This window comes from Oryctolagus cuniculus, chromosome 15 (assembly GCF_964237555.1).
Source record: "Oryctolagus cuniculus chromosome 15, mOryCun1.1, whole genome shotgun sequence".
NCBI lineage: Eukaryota > Metazoa > Chordata > Mammalia > Lagomorpha > Leporidae > Oryctolagus > Oryctolagus cuniculus.
This window is the reverse complement of record NC_091446.1, coordinates 29087491-29108213: the sequence shown is the minus strand read 5'-3', so window position 1 is coordinate 29108213 and position 20723 is coordinate 29087491. Positions and strand designations below refer to the sequence as shown.

General features: G+C 55.5%; 1 protein-coding gene across 8 annotated transcripts in view; it reads left to right on the top strand.

The window, feature by feature from the left end:
• The window catches only part of PAX2 (paired box 2), a 91693-nt gene that overhangs the window by 35070 nt on the left and 35900 nt on the right, over window positions 1-20723 (top strand). For 4 of the 8 annotated variants that reach the window (XM_070057376.1, XM_070057378.1, XM_002718656.5 and 1 more), the window contains exons 5-7: window positions 8957-9042; window positions 10504-10623; window positions 15901-15969. In XM_070057376.1, the coding sequence (XP_069913477.1) occupies window positions 8957-9042; window positions 10504-10623; window positions 15901-15969 (275 nt within the window). The remainder of the gene's footprint in view (window positions 1-8956; window positions 9043-10503; window positions 10624-15900; window positions 15970-20723) is intronic. The other 4 variants (XM_070057380.1, XM_070057379.1, XM_051824102.2 and 1 more) reach the window with 1 other exon arrangement.

The window sequence follows — 20723 nt, the reverse complement described above, 5'->3', positions numbered from 1 at the left end:
TTACTCAGCAAATGGTTGGATGCATTTACATTATGCCAGGCACTGTTGCTAGGAGCTGAAGCCAGTGGTGGAACAAATAGACTTGGTGTCCGCCCTTGCGGAGCCCGGAGCCCAGGGGAGACCTGGCGTGAACCAAGTGAGCAGAAAGCAGGCTCTCAGCTCTGCACTCAACCCCGAGCGGAGCGGCCCCAGGGCGGACCACACTGGAAAGCCAGGGGAGCTCCAGACTCAGGGAGATGCTGAAAGCCAGGCTGGGGCATCTTGAATTTCCCCTGTAGTTAAGGGGAAGCACTTGCAGGTTTATCCACATGGCATTTCTTTTTGAAGAGTGAGGACTTCATCCCAGGAGGAAAGCCCATCAGAGTGATCCCAACAGCTGCTCTGAATGCTTGAGTCCAACGATAACTTACATACTTACATACTTACTATTTGAAAGGCAGAGAGAGGGGCTGGTGTTGTAGCACAGCGGGTTAAGCCACCGCCTGCAATTCCAGTACCCTGTATGGGCACCGGTTCATGTCCTGGCTGCTCCACTTATGATCCTGTTCTGTGCTGATGTGCCTGGAAAGCAGTGGAGGATGGCTCCCAGAGGAAACTCCTGGCTTTGGCCTGGCTCAGTCCTGGCCATAGAGGCCATTTGGGGAGTGAAGCAGTGGATGAAAGCTCTCTCACTCTCTCTCTTTTTGTCTCTTCCTCTCTCTCTGTAACTCCACCTTTCAAAAAATAAAATAAATAAGTCATTTTTTAAAAAATGAAAGAGACAGAGAAAGAGAGCTTCCATCCACTGGTTTGCTCCCCAAATGCCCACAACAGCCAGGCCTGGGCCAGGCCAAAGCCAAGAGCCCAGAACTCCATCTGGTCTACCACATGCATGGCAGGAGCCTAAGCACTTGAGCCATCACCTGTTGTCTCCCAGAGGGTGTGCTAGCAGGAAGCTGGATTGGAAGCAGAACTGGGACTAAAATGCAAGCACTCAGATATGGGATGCAGGTGTTCTGAGAACTACTTAACCGCTGTGGCCCATGTTTGTACCTCCACACAGCATTCTTTCAGGAGACAGAAGGCTGGATTTTTATTTTATTTATTTATTTTTGAGTGCTGGAGAGGTGGGCAGGGCCAGAGGCAGGAAGGCCAGGAGGTCACTCACAGAGGTGTGAGAGGTCTGTCCTCCAGGCTTCCTGCTGTCTGGCTTTGGTCCCAGCAATGAATCCGTAGCACGAGCACTGCAGTCCCCATCACACCCAGCAGCCCCGGAGTCGCTGGAGCAGGCCTGGGGTGGGGTGGACGGCCCTAGCCGGAGGCCCTGACAGATGAGGGCAGGCCAGCAGCGAGACGAGCGAGTCTGGTCACGCTCTGGCCTTGGCATGCACCACAGACTGGTTTCCAAATGGTTAGTTAAACACATTGCCCCTTAATTTTTAAGCCTAAGCATATCTTGAAGTTAAATCAATCCATATGCTTACTATTCATCATATAAACCATCACTATTGCCCCCTTGGGCCAGCCCCATGGCCCATCTAGCCTGGCAAATTGTCTCTGGCCTGGGCTCCCAGGGACACGTGGTAGAAGGATTATCGGCGTCAATGCCAGCACTAGAAGGTTAAGTTGATGCAGAAAATATGCATGGTATCTAAGATACCCACTGGGAGTTTATCCTCCTGGAGGGCACCCACAGCCATCTTGTAATGATTTTGGTGTTAAACCTGTAGCTTAGTTTCCCCAGAGGAATGTTGGTGACGATGCTGACTGGAGTCAGGATAGCCAGATGCAGAGCAGTGGGACTGACAGCGCGTGAGCCAGGAGCTGGCTTAGTCTCTGACTCCCGCCCAGCTCTCCCAAGGCTCCCGGTACAGCCAACAGGGGCTTTGCTCCCTCCCTGGTTCGGTGCAGCTCTCAAGTGTCTGAGTTCACAAATCCCAGTCCAGGGGCTCTGAAGCAGGAGCCGGGGTTTGCCTTGGCCTGCGCCCCTGGGAGGAAATCCTTCTGCAAGCTTTCTGGCAGGGCTCGAGAGGCAACACCGGAGGTGGATACTCCTGACTCGTTCGCGAAGAACCCTGGTCACATGGGACCTGGGTGGTGTAGCTCTGTCCTGCTGCAGCCAGGATGGGCAGGCCTGCCCCCAGCTCTGCGGGATGGCCTGAGCCTCCTGCCAGGAGCCATTCTCATACACAGAAGCCTGCCGGACGTGCAGGCCTGGATCCCTCAGGGCATGCGTGTGAGCCTGGGTGAACACCAAGAAGCTCTGCACCAACTGCGGAACAGCGCGAGCCTCAGGCCGCGCGTAGGTGTACGCAGCCTAACTTTGAGCTCCTGGGATGGGGCCAGAGTGGGGGTGGGGGGAGGTTTTCAGCTGCTGGCCTGTACAACAGGGAGATCCCAGCACTTGGAGTTCTCAGAGCAGGGACCCTTCGCAGGAGGGGGTGAAGGTTTCCGGGGCGATCTGTGATAGCTCACCCAAGCTCTCCAGCTGTTTGCGATGCTGACTTGCCTCGGGGCAGAGTCTGGGATACTGGCAGCTCTGAGACTTGAGTTGCAGCAATTACCTGTAGTAGTTGGGCAAAATATTTTTTGAAGCAAGAGTAATTTTGTTCACTAGCATGAACCAGCTTATAATAAATATGGAGATAGCCTGAAGACGCTGGCAAAGGCTCCACCCACCATTGCCTGGCCAATGGGACCTGCTCGTCTGAAGCAAGCTACTCTTTGGTCCCTTTGATTTACCAAATCAGGACAGACTTTCCCCATACCAGAATTTAAATATTTTCTTCAAAGACTCTGAAGCGAGCAGTCTTCCCCAGGACAACTTAACCCATCATGTCCCATTGTCCTATTCATAATACACCTATAAAGGCTCAAATTAGGCAATAAATATACCACATACGCTAACTGTAAAGTGAATATTATGTTGTTGAAATATTTGCAGAATTGAAGAGCTTGGGACCTAATGAGTTAAGCTGATTTGTACATGTATCTGACACATGGATGTGGGTATCTGACATCTTGAGCCTGAGACCCTTTGAGAAAACCAGTGATGTGACCAGGCTTGGGGCCTGCCTGCCACTCTTAGAAGGAATTCCAGAGTTGAGAAGGTGGTCTGCTGTAGGCGGTGGGACAGGGCTTCAGGGGGTCCCGCCCATCCTCGGTGCCAGCAGGTGAATCACTCCCATCTGCTTGTGAGGAACAGGGACTGCACCTAGAACCCAGGAGTTTGAAGTTTGGAGTTTTTAGTGTCCCTTCCCTGGAAGCAGTGCTCTTGGCGATTAAGGATACAGCCGCTGGGGCCGTTGTTCTTGAACCCCACATCTCAGATTTGCCTTTATTAACCGGGCGACCCTGGGCTAATAACGGTGTGCACTGACTGCAGAGTAGGGTGCTGGAAAGGGTAAGAGAACGGTTTGTCCAGAGCATGTAGAGCAATGCTTAGCACAGAGCAGGTGCTCAGAGACAGTGGTCCTGTGACAGGAGCCTTTGCTGAGGAAGCCTTGCTCCTGGAGTCCTGGCCAGCCTCGTCCTGGAAATGCTGCCCCCTCGCTCTCTTCAAGGTGAGCTGTCTGAGGTCACCTCGATGCTAATAGGCCCTCTTCTTGTCTCCACCTGAGGGGGAGTTTTTGCACACCATTTATTATCATATAATATAATCATACATAAGGTAACATAATATGATGGGTAGGTTAACTTGGAAACCCTGAGGCAGACCGTGGATGGATGGATAGATGAATAGATACATTTGTACTAAGTATACATACATTATATCATTCTATTGATTTGTAAAAAGTTCCCGGTCTGCCTGGCTGTAATGAGATTTTTGAACTTTGCGTGGCGATCAATGAGAGGAATATTATTGGCCTGGAGAATTGATATACCTGCTCTCAGTGGCTTGTTCTGCTCCCAGGCTGCCCCGGCCCCCCAGGTGTACGATTCCAGCAGACACTTAACCTTTTTTACAGTGTCATCAGGCTAAAAGGAATCTAATAGTGACACAGGACTTGTGCTCAGCACTCTGCCACTATTGCTTTCCTGTCACAAATAATTTATAGCCTTCTATTTCCATCCCTGAGCCTGCACCCCAGCCCTGCCTCCCGCTTTCCCCCAGTGCCCAGGAATCAATAAACTCACGTAGCCACAGTGGGACTTCAGGGTGCAAGGAGACAGACAGACAGACAGACGGGGAGATGGAAAGAGGGGCGGAGAAAGAGAGGGAGAGAGACAGAGAAGAAACAGGGAGGAAGGACAGAGCAGAGGCGGAGGAGGAGGAAGAGGGAGACGGAGAGGGGTAAGGATCTTCTGGTGCTTTCCGAGAAGGTAGAGAGCGCCTGTCCTTCTTCCCGAGTTTACCAGTGTGATAGGAGACTTGTGCACCACTTTCCTCCTAACTCAAGCCCCCAAAACTGTTTGGATCTCTAAGTTGAAGGAGGTGAACTCCTCCTGGGAGTTTAACCAAAGAAGAAGTGACCTTACCACCTCCCTTGTCAGCCTTTGTCGCAAGCTCTGCCACAGCCCCCTGGCATCAGTCTGGTCCTCTGCACTTCCTTCCCAGGGCCCCAGGCAGGGCCCGATCCAGCCCCAGTCTGTCTCCCTGAGTCCTCCTGACGCCACCTCTTTTTGGGTCAGACTGTTGCCTGTCTTCTCGGTGCCCTCCCCCAGGGTCTCCATGGCACCTGCATGGACCAGGCTGGGGCCTATGGGATGGGGAAGCCTCCCGCCTACATCTGGCCCAGGCTCCAAATTGAAAGCAGCCAGACCTAGGGGTCACCCGTAAGAGTAATAGTACTGGTCATCATGGTTCTTGTAGCCAACGTTTGCTGAGCCAGCCAGCACACGAAGCACACGAAGTAAGTGATTCCCCACTTACTTCTCACTACAGTGCTGGAAGAGCGGAGTAGCGTGATCTTACTTTAGACAGGAAGGAATAAGAACCTGCCCAGAGTTTCCCAGGCAATGAGGAGTGGAGCAGGGATTCAGACTCATGCAGACTGAGCCTAGAGCCCAAACCCATATGCCCTTTGCTGCACCTGTGAGTGTGGGAGCCTCTGAGTGCCCGGGAGTCCTAGTGCCTCTCACCTGAGGTAGTGGAGGAGCCAGCAGCCTGCGAGGAAAGTCGGGAGAGAAGGGAGGGTGGGGAGCATTGCAGGGTGGTCTCTGGGAGTGGAGATGCAGCCGCCAGCGTCCCAGTGGCCCCCTTCATGGATCTATGTCTGGGGCTTGACTTCCAGGTCAAACCTGCCTGGGCCATGGGGGACGCAGCGGTGCCTGGCTGTCTAGTGGAGCTGAGGATGAAAAAGCCCTGGATGGGGTGGGGGGCCTGGGGGTAGAGTATCAGGTGTCCCCCTAAACAACCGCTTTGTGTCATTGTTGGATCCCATGTGCTAGTCCCTTGAATTGTTGAATTTACGAGGTGCAGGTGGGCACTGGATGACATCAGCTTTCCATGTTCTCAATTCTTAAATCCCCCTCAATCGGCTCCGGGGACTGGCAAATGCCCACTGCCTCGGGTCGTGGACGGACACCAAGAGCACTAGGAACTGGCAGCAGGCGCCCTGCCCAGCTGCTCTCCCATGCACCACCAAGCGCTGTCAGGGCGTAGTGATTTCCCATCACTTGCGCCCCTGCTAAATCCACACCAGTGCCCCAGGGGTCAGAGGCTCTGGTAAGGAAGACGGAAACTCTGGTTATCTGTCTCACCCAGCCCCAGCCGTGGGGCTCCCTTAGGCCCCAGCCTAGCAGCCTTCAAGCCGGAGCCACTGTGGGCCCAGTGAAACTTTCGTGGCAGTGAATTGGGAGCAGCTGTTCTGAGCTGCTCAGTGGCCTTCTAGACTTCTCTCGTAGATGCGTCTATACTGTCCTCAGCTATTGACCAGCCCGTGTCAGGCAGTCTTGCTGCAAACCTTCCTTCCATCTCATGGGACGTGCCTTACCTTTTGCTTTACTGAGAGAGGAAAACTCCTTCGCAAAGCTCCTGGCCACCTGGCAACAGGCCATCCCAGCGGATCCCCTTGGCCCCGCCATCTCCTTGCTCTGCCCAGCGCTCATCGTCCAGTCTTTCAGGAACCTGAAGCCTCTCCCTCCTCGCTGGCTTCTCCTCGGCCTAACAACTTCCCGGGTCTCTCTTACCCCAAAAGCTTTCCTCCCACCTGCTGTGGGCTCCACCCTCTGACTTCCGGACTTTGCTCTCCTTCCCTCTTCTACAGACTTCTGAAGGCTGTGGTCTGCTTCTGCTGCCTGTTTCCTCCCTGTTCACGCACTAACCTCGTGCCGTCTGGTCCCTGCTCCAGTTGCTTTGCTGAGACGCCTGTCCCCAAGGCCAGAATCTCCCAGTCCCTTTTATTCCCAGTTCCCCTCAGTCTCTATGTTGCCGTGGGCACCACGAAGGGTGTTCTTGAAACGTTTTTCCCCGTCGACTTAGGTGTAATGGCCCTGTGGAGGTTCTGCCCACAGCCACTCCTTCCAACACTCCTTTCTTCGTCATTCTAAATCTTTTTCAGGCCAGCGGATGTCTGGGCATGTCAACCTAGGCACTCCCCTGCCACCTCCAAGGCTGCATGTCCACCACCTGTGTCACCATCTCACCTCCCCCAAACCAGTCACCCCCTGCATCCCTGTTCTTTTCTTTTTAAGGATTTATTTATTTCAAAGGCAAAGCTATAGAATGAGAGAGGAAGAGTCAGAGAGAGAGAGAGAGTGAGAGAGAGTGAGCTTTCATTGGCTGGTTCACTCCCCAGATGGCTGCAGTGGTTGGGCTGGGCCAGGCTGAAGCCAAGAGCTTCCTCTGGGTCTCCCATGTGGGTGCAGGACCCAAGCATTTGGGCCATTTTCTGCTGCTTTCCCAGAAGTATTAGCAGGGAGCTGGCTTGGAAGTGGAGCAGCCAGGACACGAATGGGCACAAATGGTATGACAGCGTTGCAGGAAGCAGCTTAACCCGCTACACCACAACCTGACCCCTGCATCCCTATTCTGCAGCATGAACCACCAGGCTTCCTGTTACCCAGAACCGGGGCTTTAGAGCCGTGCTTGACTCTAGTTCATTGCCAGACCGTGGCCGTTCGGCCTCCGCGGTGTCTTACACATGCTCTCCTCTCATTCCTGGGACAGCTTCCATCCCTTGAGACCTATTTGTCTGCCTACCTTCTAGGTTAGAAATTGCCCATGCTGACCCCTTGTCAGCCTGGTCCTCCACACTGGGGGAAGGCTGACAAGCTACCGCAGGCATCGATTGTGAGGTCTGAGTTCCGACTCTGCCCTCCCTGGCAGTGGGCTCCTAAGTGGACTGCTTTGGTTTTCAATTTGCAAAATGAGGCTGATGGTGTCTACATTGGAGGTTATTGTGAGAATTAACAGAGTGTATATAAGTCATATAAACTGTATGTAATATCAGTACTTAATAAATGCTCAGTAAGTGGAAAATAGCTATTATCATTATCACATCCACGTTTTCAGCCTTATTTCTCCTTCCTTCCTTACCCAGCCCTGCTGCTCCCGGCTGACTGGTTCAGGCGTTAACCCCCAAACACCCTGCTTACCTGGCTTCTTCCACGCTTTGCTTCCTGTTTCTCCTGCACCTGCTTCTGTAATGCCTTCCCTTCCCCTTCCTTGTTCATCTTAGATTTGTGTTGTGTTAGTATTTTCTTACGCTGGGGAAAGAAACCCCAGAGATCCTGTCGTCCAACCCTTGATGGGGGCCTGGAGTGCTGAGGGCCATGTGGACTCCTCCTGGTTGTCAAACCCAGGCAGTGCCATTTCCACTGCACCTGGGCCTCTGATTTCTGCCCTCTCTGCTTCGCTGACCAACATCAGCTTCCACCTCCTCTTCCCCAAGTCCCCTACCGGCAAGGGGGCGGTTCCTCCTCTGCATCTCCTGGCACTGCCTGCCTGATGCCCTGGGGTTGCTTGGCTTTCTTAGGGTGCAGGGCTTCCCTCCCCGACTTCACGTCCACCCCTGTGAGGGACGTGGCTGCAAATGCTCGGGAAAAGCTGGCTACAGCCGAGTTGCTCAGGGCTGGTGACTGCTGGCTGGCTGAAGCGACCGCGGCTCTCACAGCTCTCTGTGGGGAGGCGCCATGCTGCCGGAGAAGGTGCTTCCTAGGGCCCCTGATTTGACCAGAAGGCCGAGGGGAGCCTGCCTCCATGTTGGCTTCGGACTTCGTCTTTTGCCTTGTTGAGACCTGGCCCGCTGAAGGGCAGGCCCATCCCAGCCCTGGCGTGTCTGATTTGGGCCCTGCCCCTGGGGTGGACAGGGAGGTGAGCACCCACATTCCACCCAGATTGCTACAGAATCTTAGATCCCGGCAACACCCTCAGAGAAGAGGCCCTTGGGCCAGCCTATGGGACCAGGGTTCTGAGCTGCGAGCAGTATGCAGGCTCAGGGTGAGGTTGTTCAAGATTGATATCTGGCAGAGGTACTGTGTGCTGTGTTGAAATCCTGGAACCAAAGGGTCACCTATGACCCAGCCTTTCCCTGTGTGTTTGTCCTTAGCTTGAGATGTGGGGAAGGCCCATCCTCCTCCGCTCAACCTTGGAGGCCTGTGCTGCAGTCCCCATAGGAACGCAAGCTCCAAAACGATCCCCAAACCCAGGGGGTGCAGGTGCCAGCAGGAGACAGATATGTGGTTGAGGGGGGAAAGCTGGACCACAGGTGGACAGGAAGCCTGGAAGGAAGAAGGGTGCCACACTCCACTCAGTCTGCTGCCCGATCCTTCTGAAACCGAGCTCCAAGTCTGCTGGTGGCGGTGCACGGGGCAGGACAGCGTGCACACTGCCTCCTCCCACAGCTGCACGAGACAGGCTGCATGCCCAGCAAGGGGGAAACCTGGCGCCTGCAATTAGAGCAGGAGTTCAGGCAACAGAGGGAAGGGGAAGGAGCCGAGGAGCTTGGGAGAGAGCCTGTCCGCAGAGCAGGGCTGGACTGTGCAGGGGCAAGAGCCGGCCTGTGTGGGTGACACACATGTGATGCTGTTGCAGGATCATCCGGACCAAAGTGCAGCAGCCTTTCCACCCAACGCCAGACGGGACTGGGACGGGCGTGACTGCCCCCGGCCACACCATCGGTAAGAGGGCTCAGGGGAGGGGAACACGGCCCCACCTAGGGCAGCCAGGAGATGCAGCTCCACCGCGAGGAACTGCCCACCTGCCTGGGGTCTGGGGCCTCTGCGGTTCCCTTCCGTCCAGGGGCTCGTGGTCTCCCTACCTGGGAGCAGTTCACCGGGGTTGTGCTCTGCCTCCCAGCCACGTCGCCTAGCCTCTGCTCTGCCCGGGCAGTCTCTGTCCTTGTCTCACTCTCTCTCTCAATCCGTACTCTGCCTTTGGCGTTTCTTCTTCCCATCCCCATCTTCTCGTTTTCTCTGGTCTGCCTCTTTCTCCCTACCTGTCCCTCTTTCTTCCATCTCTACCTTCTTACTTCATACTCATTTTTTAAACTTTTGAAACCATCCTCTCTTCTCTCCCTCTCTGCCTTTCCCTTGTTCTGTTTTCCTCTCCTTGGTGCCTCTGATGAGTTCCTCTTTCTCCCTCCCTTCTCCCAGCCTCTTTTCTCTGAGTTCTCTCTCTCTCTCTCTCTCTCTCTCTCTCTCTCTCCACCTTATTTCTTGACCCATGCTCATGGACTGTCATCACACAGCCTAGGCCTAGCAGAACACCTGCTAACACCCCCCTACCCCGCAGCGTACACACAGACTGTCTTCCTTTTGGCCCAAGGGTACCTGGCTGCTGCCGTAGCCATAGATGAGGCCTGGAGTTTGAAGAGCTGTGGTGCAGATAAGATTTTCTTGATGCCCTTAATGGCAGCTGTCCCCTTCTCTCTTGACTGGCAGGAAGAGGAAAGGGTTGGCTTTAGCCTTCCTGGGGTTGACAGGTGCAGCTGTGTCCCAGGCCTGTGTTGGGAGGGAGTGCTGGGCCAGGCTAAACCTGAGTTAATTGTCACCAAGTGAATGGGTTCACCGGTCTGCACCAGGAGGGGGAACTTAGGTACTTCTCAAGTGATCACAAGGCCAGGAGCAAGCAGGAGAGAGAACTCCCAGGAGTTCCCAGCATGGGGCCGGGCCTGGGGTTCTTGAAGAATAGGCGCAGACCTTAGAGAACCACACACACTAAAGCAGGCTTGGCAAAGACCTGACCCAGGAGGCCGAGCTGCAGCTGGGGTGGAGAGGTTTGCCCAGCCCCAGGGACTGGATGAGTTGTGCCAAGGTGCTTCCTGGATTGGTTCAGCTTTGGGGTTGCCTGGGCCTGTAACTCCATCCGTCTGCAGAAGAGAGAGTTCAAGGACCCCAGTGAGACCCACGGACCAGCAGAGTAGGCCTGGGGTTGACCAGTTACCACCTACCCAGGGCTGGCAGAAGTGGGTAGTAGCCTGAGCTGTATGTACCACCAGGGACCCTGTAGCCTCAGAGGAACAGGGGGCATGTGGACTCCTCATCCCACCTGTGTCCTCTGCTTCTGTGTGCCCCCAGCCCCGGGGCTTTGGCCTACGACCACAACTGCTACCCTGATGGCATGTCCTTGCTCTCGTCCAGTTCCCAGCACGGCCTCCCCTCCCGTTTCCAGCGCCTCCAATGACCCAGTGGGCTCCTACTCCATCAATGGGATCCTGGGGATTCCTCGCTCCAATGGTGAGAAGAGGAAACGTGATGAAGGTAGGGAGGAGGGAAGGCGTTTGGCTTCCCCTACGCATGCTTTGTCCTTGGACTCAGGGCTCCGGTTTCGGCCTGGCCTCGCAGCTGCTCTGCTGTGAGATCAGTTTTAGTAGCAAAGACCAGGTCCCCCCACTGCCCTGCTGGCTCCTGGAGCGGGGGGAGGCTGCTGGTGGGGCCCCCAGCTGCACCATCTGCTCGGCAGCCCTAACTGCCTCTCCTTCCGCTGGGACACACCTCAGCTGTCCCTGTGGGATGCCGGGGACAGACGTGAGCCACTCACCTTGGGAGGGTTTTGGAGGCTGGGGGACAGCTGGCCTCTGACCTGTGGGGGAAAGGCTACCTTGTCCTCACCTGATCCCAAGCCATAAGGAGGTGGGAGAGTGATGTCACCTGCAGCCAGCCCCAGTGTCCTTTCTCTGTCACACACGGACACTGCCTTGCCCCATGGACACTGCTCGGGGAGCTGGGCATGGGGACTCTCTCCACGCTGTCCTCTGTGAGAGGCCACCCCCAGCCCCTCCCGTCCTTCCCTGAACACTCAGGGTGCAGCCCGGCTGTGTCGCAGGGAGCTTAGGAGGATGGAGGGAGTGCAAGGAGGAGGGAAGCAAGAAGGGGAGAGAGTGTTGGGAATGAGCCTGAGGCATGGTGCTTTGCAAGTGCTGTCACGCTGGGGGTCCCTTGGGGACCATTTGGTTCTCTCCTCAAGCAGTTGGGAGCAGGGCTGGCGGAGGTGCCGGGGTCTCAGGTCTGCTTCCTGTGCCCATCCTCCCACTGGCCCTGCGGGGACACAGTAGCCTCCCAGCCTTGGGGGGCGGGCGGTGGTGTGTGCATGTGTGCAGGATTATAAAGGTGTCTCCCATGCGACAGACAGAATCCTCGGACAAGGACCATAAAGGGGTGACACATACCCCATTAGCTCAGGACAGTCCCGATTTATGCCTGTTGTCTCTGTGTCTTGGCCAGTCAGCAGCTCCTTTTCCTCTCAAAAATGTCCTGTTTGGACAATCCGTCATGTGGCCATCCCCAGCCACGACAAGCCCTTGGTGGGGGAAAGCTCGGGGAGGAAGGACCGGAGGAAAGGCGCAAAGCGGGGATTGCGCAGGCCCGGTGCAGGGAGAGCGTGGGCGCGGCCCGGGCCTGGCAGGACGGGGATGACCTGGCGCTGGCCTCCTTCCAGAAGCCCTAATGGCCTCGTTTCACAGGAAAACAGCTTGTCTGGCTCTATTTCTCCTTCCAAAGTCTCCAAACCCATTTGGCTGCCACGGCCTTTGCCACTCACTAAATTTCATTGTGGTTGTTTTGGCCGCAGCCCCTGATGGGCGGGGTGGGGCGGGGGTGTGGGAAAGGCCCCGAGTCCCAGTTCTCTGGGGGCTTCCCACCCCTGGGCCTTTGCCAGGCTTCTGGGCACCCTGAGTGCTTTGGGTGAATCTTGCCTCAAACCGCATGGCTTTCCTCCATGGCCACAGCCCCTGCCCGTTTCAGAGCAGGAGATGGCCTGGGCCCCTCTGCACTGCCTACTGTTGACCTGGGGTGGAGGTCCAGTGTCCCCTCAGCTGCCTGGGCTCCTGTGAGCCATGAAAGGAGGCCAGGGGGCCGGGATGCCCTGGCTCCCTGGCTGGAGGCCGTGGTCACCCAGGGCTGGGCCTGGCCTGCCCAGAACATAGTGCTCTCCCCTGGAAGCAGTGGGTCGTTTTCATTGTTCCAAATCAACTCAAGTCAGTGAACCTTTCCCGCGTATCAGCTGCAAGAAAGGCTTGGTGCTCCGGGCCCCAGAGCAGAACAAGATGTGATTCTTGTCCTTAAGGAGCTTACACTCTAGTGAGGCGTGTCGTACCTCGAGCTCAGAGAGAGGAAGGGCCCATCAGATAGCCCTGGTGACGCAGGGTCTGGGAGCAAGGAGTTGGGGGCGAGGGTGCGCTGCAAGGAAGGGCTGCTCTTTGCAGAGGGGCCTGTGGGGCAGCCAAGGAGAAGGCTGGAAACCCTGTCTGATAGACTGAGCCTTGTGAGAGTCACAGGTGGAAGCAGCTAGGAGATCGGGCTAAGTAAGTGGCTTTGGGTCCCAAGACAGCAGGCCAGGAACAGACCACGGGAGGTGCATGGGCTGGTTTGCAGAAAGTAGAAGCCACTGGAGGTAATCGGGCATGAAGGGACCGGAACGGAGGGCCTCCGGCAGGGTGACAAAGATGGTGAGACAGTGCAGGAGGCGTGAAGGATTCTGGGGGTCTCTAAGTTTCCAGGGGGCAAGAAGGTACAGAGGCCCTGCTCTTTTTGGAGATGGGGGTTCCTTTGCCCTGACTGCCCCCAAGCCCTTGACCAACCCCAGGCCAGAACAAGCTGTCCTTTCCCTGCAGGAAGCCAGGCCTATGACACTCCCCCTCTCCCCAGTTTGATCCATCAGACCAAGTGGGAAAGGAGAGGAGAAGAGAGGAGAGGAGAAAGCGAAGGTAGATCTGTCTCAGCCCCTCCTCCCCCTCCCCTACTCGGGACGCCTGGGAGCAGCCAGCCCCAGTTTGCATTAGGGAGCCGCTCAGATGATTAAGAATAGGGGAGATAATTATGTGTCAAGATGATGTAGCCCAACTCCGCAGTCAGGCCAAGGTAGCAAGGCAGCTGGCAGGCCGGTCGGTCGCAGGAAGCAATCTCGGCCAGGGCTGCAGACATGCAGGTGTGTCCTTCAGCTGGTGGGCCCAGGCTGCAGGCCCATGAGAAAACTGATTTGGGAGACTAAGGGACCATGGGTGCCTGTCCAGGGGCTCAACCCTAGAGGGAGTGGAGTTTGAGGCTTCTCCCTCCAGGAGGACCTGGGTCCCTCTCTGGCCCCTAGCAGGGTGGCACCATCCTAGAAGTGTCACACCCCTAGGGCAAGCTGTGAGCCTCTGTGTCCTGCTCCTGCCTCGGGAACGGTGCAGCCTGTTCCTCAGCCGGAACCGAGTGGCGGTGGTGGGCGTCCACGAGGACGACCGTGGCTGCAGTGTGTGCTCGCATGGTTGGAGACGACCTCAGCGGCAGTTACTGGTGTTCACAGTGATCATACCCAGAGCTTTACCGGCAGTGGCACGCAGAATATGGGCAGCGGTGTTCATATCTACGGTGATCATATCTACGGGGATATTAGTAAAAGGCCGATCAGCTGTGACTTGGGAGGAGGCGGCCGGGACTGCCAGCCCGCCTGAGACTCCTTCCTGCGCCTGGGCTTGTGGGAGTAGGGGAAAGTTCAGACTTTCCTTTGACAAATGCACCGGTCAGGAAGCTTTGACCCCACTCCCGAGAGTCCAAGAGCTCCCAGACTGAGACAAGGAGGCAGGCCGGGGATAGATGAGGAAGCTCCATCATGCAGCATGTGGGAAACAAGTTGTCCATCAGTCTGAAAAGGTAGAATTCCATTCCCTACCCTGTCCCACCTTCTCTTCTTCTTAGCCACAACTTGGGCTGGATCCCCTGGGTCCCTGGCTTCTTTGCCTGGAGGTTAGAGACTGTATTGCCTGGTCTGCAGTCAGGCTGAGAACCCACAGGCCCTTTCCTTCACCCTATGGCTATGGGCTGGGGCCCAGAGCATCGCTGTCCATCAGTGGTGGTGTTGGAAACACAGAACAGGTAGTTAACTTGTCCAGAGACCCAGATGAAGTCATATGGTGAAGGCCTGTTGAACTGTGTGAGGGAGGTGTGTTGGGATCCTCCCTGGATGTGGGGGGTTGCAGGGGGCTGTGCTTTTGCCTTCCATTAATTAGGTGCACAATGAGTTGTGCCATTGAGTGGTGCCAAGCCAGTGCCATTGTGCGTTTGCAGGCAGGGCAGGTTGCATGGCTGCAAATGGCTGAGTCCTGCCACTGCCTTTAATAGCTCCCTTCTGCTTTGGATGAAGCTGTAACTGGAAGAAGCAGTTTATTTCCTTAGTTAGCTCCTTCCTTGAGGTCCCCAAGAGTGCTGCTCAGGTTAGACTTGGAGCAAATGAGGGGATTAGGCTGCAGAAATGAGCAACACCTGCCCATGTCCAGGAGCCCTAGGTTGAGGCAAGAGAAGGCTGCAAAGACTCCTAGCAGGATGGAGGGTGCAGGGCGGAGGCCAGCGTGCAAGCCCTGGAGCCCAGCCTGGGTGGGCAGTGTGGCTTGGCGGGGAGGAATGTCGGCTGGCAGTGAGGAGGGAGGCACAGCTGGGTGTGAATCCGAGGGCTACTCAGCAGCTGTGTGACCGTGGGCAAGTCACTTGAGCTCCATCAGCTCTGGTTTTCTTCAGTAAAATGGAGATGGTAACAGCGCTCACTTCCCTGGGATCTCTGGGGTGGATTGGCATCAGGTCGTGACAGTAGATGGGTTGAGCCAGCGCCATCTTGGAAGATGGGTCCTGCGAAGAAAGGAAGCCTGTTGGCAGTTTATGTTTCAAGGGGAAACAGAGTTGTGTCAGGAAAAAATTTATTTGGCACAGTCCCTAACCTTGGTGCTGCTCCTTGTAAGTGTGGCTGGTGTTGAGTGACGTGGGGGAGACGCTAACCCCAGTGGGCCCAGTGAAGGGGAGGAGATGGTCGGCCTTGTTTGTCCATGTGGGTGTGGGATCTCAGTGCGTATCTGCCATCTCCTTCACTCTGTTGTTACCCACCTGGACCACACGTCCTCTTTCACCCTGCACAGGCGTTTCAGATGTGCACAAAGACCTAACATGGGTCCCTCACTCCCTGTATGTCTCTGATCACCTCTGCTGCCACCTGCAGTGTATCCGGGTTGGGGAATGTGTGCTTGTTTTAGAGACACATATGTAATTTTTCACATGGTTTATGCAGGCATGTGTGTATGTGTGTGTGTGTTCTCCCATGCTGAGATCTTGGGGTGTAAACAGACATGGAATGTCACGCATCAGGAAGGCAACGAAGTTTTCTGGGAAATGTATGTGCTTGGAGAGAGTCCCAGTTGTGAGCGCTGCGTGTCCACCAGTGCTGGTGAACACGACAGGTGTGAGCCAGGCCAGAGGGTGTTCAGTGTTCAGGGTTCTCATGCATAGGCGTCCATGTAGAGTTTGACCCAAAGGGCCCCATAGGCATTACCCCAAGTTCTACTGGCAAATGGATGGGCTTTTCTGAGCCTGCCTTGAGGGGCAGCTAGGGCCCAAGTCTAGGGGGGCTGAGGCTGGGGACCCTGCCTGCTCAGGTCGTGCAGGAGTGTGGCTCAGAGCTTTGGAGTCCTTTGAAGTGGAGCCCAGGCTCCTAGTTGCAGAGTCTGGCCCCCAGTCTTCCAGCTGCCTATCTTCCAGGATCTCTCAGTGTTTGTCTGTCTCTATTTGCTCTAGTCGAGGTATACACTGATCCTGCCCACATTAGAGGAGGTGGAGGTTTGCATCTGGTCTGGACTTTAAGAGGTATGAGGGTCAGAGGGAACATGGTGTGGGGGCCGAGGGAAATAGCTCGGGGGTGGTGGTGAGAGCATCCAGAGAGTGGGTTCCTAACAGCCAGCGTGTGGAAAAGGAGGAGGTGGTCCAGGCTTCCACAGGACACCCAATAGGCTAACTAACACAGAGTCTCAGGGCTGGGCTCACTGCTGCCATGGGCCACTGATGGGGTTCGGGGGCTAAGGCCCCGGTGGCCTGGAGGGTCAGGCACTCCAGGGATGGGGGCACTTTTTCCAGCCCTTGGAAAAACAAAGAGCAGATCGGGTAGTAAAACAAAAGCAAAGGAGACCTGGAAGCACCTGACAGCCCTAATTCATCACGGCCCAAGTTTTTTCCTGTGTTCCCATTATATTTGTTTGTAAAAGTGGAAATCAATTTTGAAGGTAATTTTCTGGAAAGAATGGAAGGGAGGTGGGAGGGCCGGATAAGGCAGAGATGGTAAAAGGAAAAATTTAGGCCAGGCACAGCCCAGGGGCAGCTCTTGGCAAGGTGAAAGAAAATTGCATATTCAATCTCCATCCATGAATCTCCCTCACTGCTGCCCGCCTCCTGCTTGAAAACAATGAAGGCTTTTTCCCAACGCTGGGCAGGGCCTCGGTATCAGCCTCACTTTAACTTCAGGGTCATTAATTCCCTGATTATTGAAGGAGAAGAGAGAGTTGCAGCATCGTCAATTCCAATGGCACCCCCTCCATGAGATCAGGCACTGGCTGGGGTGGGGGGGTGGGGGTCAGCCAGGGTGAGGTGAGGGTTACTTCAGAAGGGGGCAGGGGAGAAGAAATGGGGGAGCCAACCGGACTGGGGGGAAGGAAGCCAGGAGGAGGAAGGGAGAAGGCAGCCATTACTGCATACCTCTGTTGTGTTGTTATTGCAAATTAAAAGTAGCATGTTCCACTCCACAGCTATCTTTGGGGAGGGAGGGGCGCCGAGGGAGGTGGGGGATCTTATCATTGCTTCTTCAGCAGACCAGCCAGTGGTGTCACCGTGTGAGGTGACATTTGAATTTACAATTCCGCTGAGAAAAGCCATTAATTCACAAATTAACATTTCTCCCTCTCCCTCTCTCTTTAACACTCTCTCCCTCTCTCACATGGATGTGCAAGCAATTGAAAAGACAAAGGAAATAGCCTTAAGGAAGAGACTTTACTGCTAGTCTGTCTGTGCTGAGATTGCTCCCCCTGCTTCCAGAGAGATAAACCAATTACCTGAGCAGCTCCGCTCCTGGCCGCCAGATCCCTCCTTTTGTAGGCTGCCTCCATGGCTGGATTACATGCCATGTATCTCATTAATGTCAACCAGGCGTGCCTGGTCACCAAACCCTCTTCCCGCCTCTCCTCCTGGAGGGGCCGCGGGGGAAGTGTGGGTGTCGTGAAGGTGGGCAAGGGGACCCTGGCGAAGAGGAGAGGCTGCCCAGGTCCGGGATCTTTGGGATGGCCACAGTATTGCAGGAGGCTGGAGGCGGGACGGAGCGCTCCCCGGTCAGCTTGCCCTGAACACCGGAAGCCCGGGCATGCGCCCGTGTGTAGCAGAGGCTGGCGCCAGAGTCGGACTCTCAGTGGCCTCGTGGTCCAGATGCAGTGTCTGACGGAGCCAGAGAAGGATCTGAGCTCTCCCTGCAAGGGAAGGGCTTGGGGCAGTTCTGCTGAGTAGGCACTATTTTAGCGGGAAGGGATTCAGCCTGAAGGAGCTGGGGAGGGGGAGGGGGAGAGGGATGGGGGGAAGCTTGGGGAGGCCCAGAAAGCAGGATGAGGTAGCACCATGTTGGATAAAGAAAATGAGGCTGCACTGATTCCTTAATCTAAACCCAGCGCCCGGGGCATTATGTATGTCTACTACCCAGCCGTTATGTGTACTCACACTCACACACACACACACACACTCACACACACACATAACCAGCCATCTGATTCCCTTCTTAGAGAAGCAGTAATCATCTCTAATCTACAGGGCATTCATTTCAAGACCCCCCAGTGGGTGCTGGAAACTATAGATAGCAGCCAAACTTATCTATATGTACTGTGTTTTTTCCTATACATTCCTACCAACGATAAAAGTTTAACTTGTCAATTAGGCACAGCAAGAGACCAACAACAATAACTACTAGCAACATAGAACAATCATAACAATACGTTGACTTGTGACTGTTGATCTGATAACTGAGACAGCTACCCAGTGACCGATGGGTGCAGCAGGGACACGCTGGACAAAGGGACGATTCATGTCCCTGGCAGGACAGAGTGGAATGGCATGTGATTTCGTCATGCTACTCAGAAAGGTGCACAATTTAAAACTTATGAATTGTTTATTTCTGGAATTTTCCATTTAATAGATTCAGACCATGGTTGACTGCAGGTGGCTGAAATCACAGCAAGTGAAACTGTGACCAAGGGGGCAGCACTGTGCTCACCTAAGAACGGGGGTGGGGAAAGTCCACAGACGAATCCACGCGAAGGTGGCCTCTGTCTAGATACATACCGAGTGTCACTGCATCAACAAAGCACAGCCTGTGTTCATTTTCCAACGAATATTCAAAAGCTGGCTAACGTTCCCTCCAGTGCAAGCAAGAGCCCAAGTTCAGAGGCCGGCTTTCACTAAGACACATGCACAGCGGCCGGCGCCGCGGCTCACTAGGCTAATCCTCCGCCTTGCGGCGCCGGCACACCGGGTTCTAGTCCCCGTCAGGGCGCCGGATTCTGTCCCGGTTGCCCCTCTTCCAGGCCAGCCCTCTGCTGTGGCCAGGGAGTGCAGTGGAGGATGGCCCAGGTGCTTGGGCCCTGCACCCCATGGGAGACCAGGAAAAGCACCTGGCTCCTGGCTCCTGCCATCGGATCAGCGCGGTGCGCTGGCCGCAGCGTGCCGGCCGCGGCAGCCATTGGAGGGTGAACCAACGGCAAAGGAAGACCTTTCTCTCTGTCTCTCTCTCTCACTGTCCACTCTGCCTGTCAAAAAAAAAAAAAAAAAAAAAAAAAAAAAAAGACACATGCACAGCAAAAACACCCACTTAGAGCACACATTAGTTGCTAAGATTTTATCCTCTTAGTAACCAGGAAGCAGTCTGGGGTGGGGGATGACTTCTACCTGAATGGGACACATGTTTTAGCTCAACTCCCTGGGGACGATGACCACGAGTCTGTTGAACACCGACCATATCATCAACCAGGTTTAGGGATAAGTTCTGTGAACGTCTTGCTAAGACATTTGTCATGAGCCCTGGGCACGTGCAGACAACTTGTGTTTTCCTGTGGGGCAGTACTGGGGTTTAGCTGTGGCTGCATAGATGAATTGGTGTTTAAATCCCTGTGTTTGTACCAGAGTCAGTAGCCACATCACAAACCGTCTTCATTTCCAACTAACTCATGCTATTGCGGATAAAGAGTTATATTTGGTAGTTTGGGGAACTATTTTGAGATTTAGCATGAAAGAGTGCATTTTTTCATAAAGTGCCAAAAAGTCAGAACACATAGGTTGAGCCCAGACCCCGGGAGAGAAGGCTCAGCACTGGCTCTAGAGGGGTCTGTGGGCGTCCCTCCAGGCCCCCTCCCCTCCTCTCCCTGGACCGCCGCTTTCTCAGCAAAGGCTGGTGGCTCCTGCGCCCAGCTGCCTGGCGGGCCCCCTGCTGGACGAGTGCGAGCACCTGTCTGGTCAGAATGTCTTCAGCTCCTGCTCCTCCGCTTGGCAGGCCCCTTCCAGCCCTGCAGGTAGCATGGCTCTCCTTCCTCCTCCCCACAAGGGCACCGCGAGAGAAACGTGCTGCCTCAGCTCTGCAGGCTGGGAGGAAGGAGGGAGGAGCCGGGCGTGCAGACTGCTCCCCAGGCCCTGCCTCCTGTGGGTTCACCTCGCGGGTGCCTCCTCTGCACACCAGTGGGTAGCCGGGAAGGACAGGCAGCTGCATGGGGACCCCTTGCAAAGCGAGGTTAGAGAGAATGAAGGGTTTGGAAGACCCAGAAGGCTATCTGCGGGAGGAGCAGTCCACACAGCCGCCTGGGCCATGGCTGCCTGCGCCAAGAACCAGCCCTGGGCCTGGGGAGGCAGCTCTCCCAGCCCCACTTTCCTCAGGGCGCTCTGGGACCCTCCTCGTTCTGCCCAGTGGGGATGAAAAGACGAGGCGGGGGGGGGGGGGGGGGGCTGGTCCTGGCGCTGGAGCGAGTGGCGGCAGAGCCAGTAATTCAAACCATCCTGACCCTTCGGTGAACCCGAACCTGCTGACCTTGACAGCCCAGACAACAGAGGCCTCACAAACCTCAACCTGCTCCGCCGAGACCTCGCCTTCTCTCCCTCCCTTTCTTGGAGCCCTGCGGCCCAGCCTCCAGGTGGCTCCTAAATGGGCCACCCCCAAGAGGTGCCCGCATCCCTTCCTCCCCAAGGCACTGCCTGCCCATTCCAAAGCACCTTTGTGCTCATCTGCCTGGGGGACTGGAGGGGGAGCATCTCCTGGGGGCTGCTTCACCTTTCCCTCAGCCTCCTGTCCCAGGCTGTGCTCTGTGTAGAGGGCTGGCTGCTGTGTGTGTAAGGGCTGGCTGCACACAGAGGCAGGGGTAAAATGTGATCGAGGCAGAGCAGACAGGAGGAGGCAAGCAGCCCCAGGAACCTGCATTAAAGTAAATGCAGTGTATGAAGTTTATGTTTTCCTCTGAGGGAGAGCTGGATCCCATCCAGCAGCCTCCCAGTGCCTGCCAAACGGCTCCTGAAGCAGAAAGTGCGGGCAGGAGAGCAAGCCAGTGACA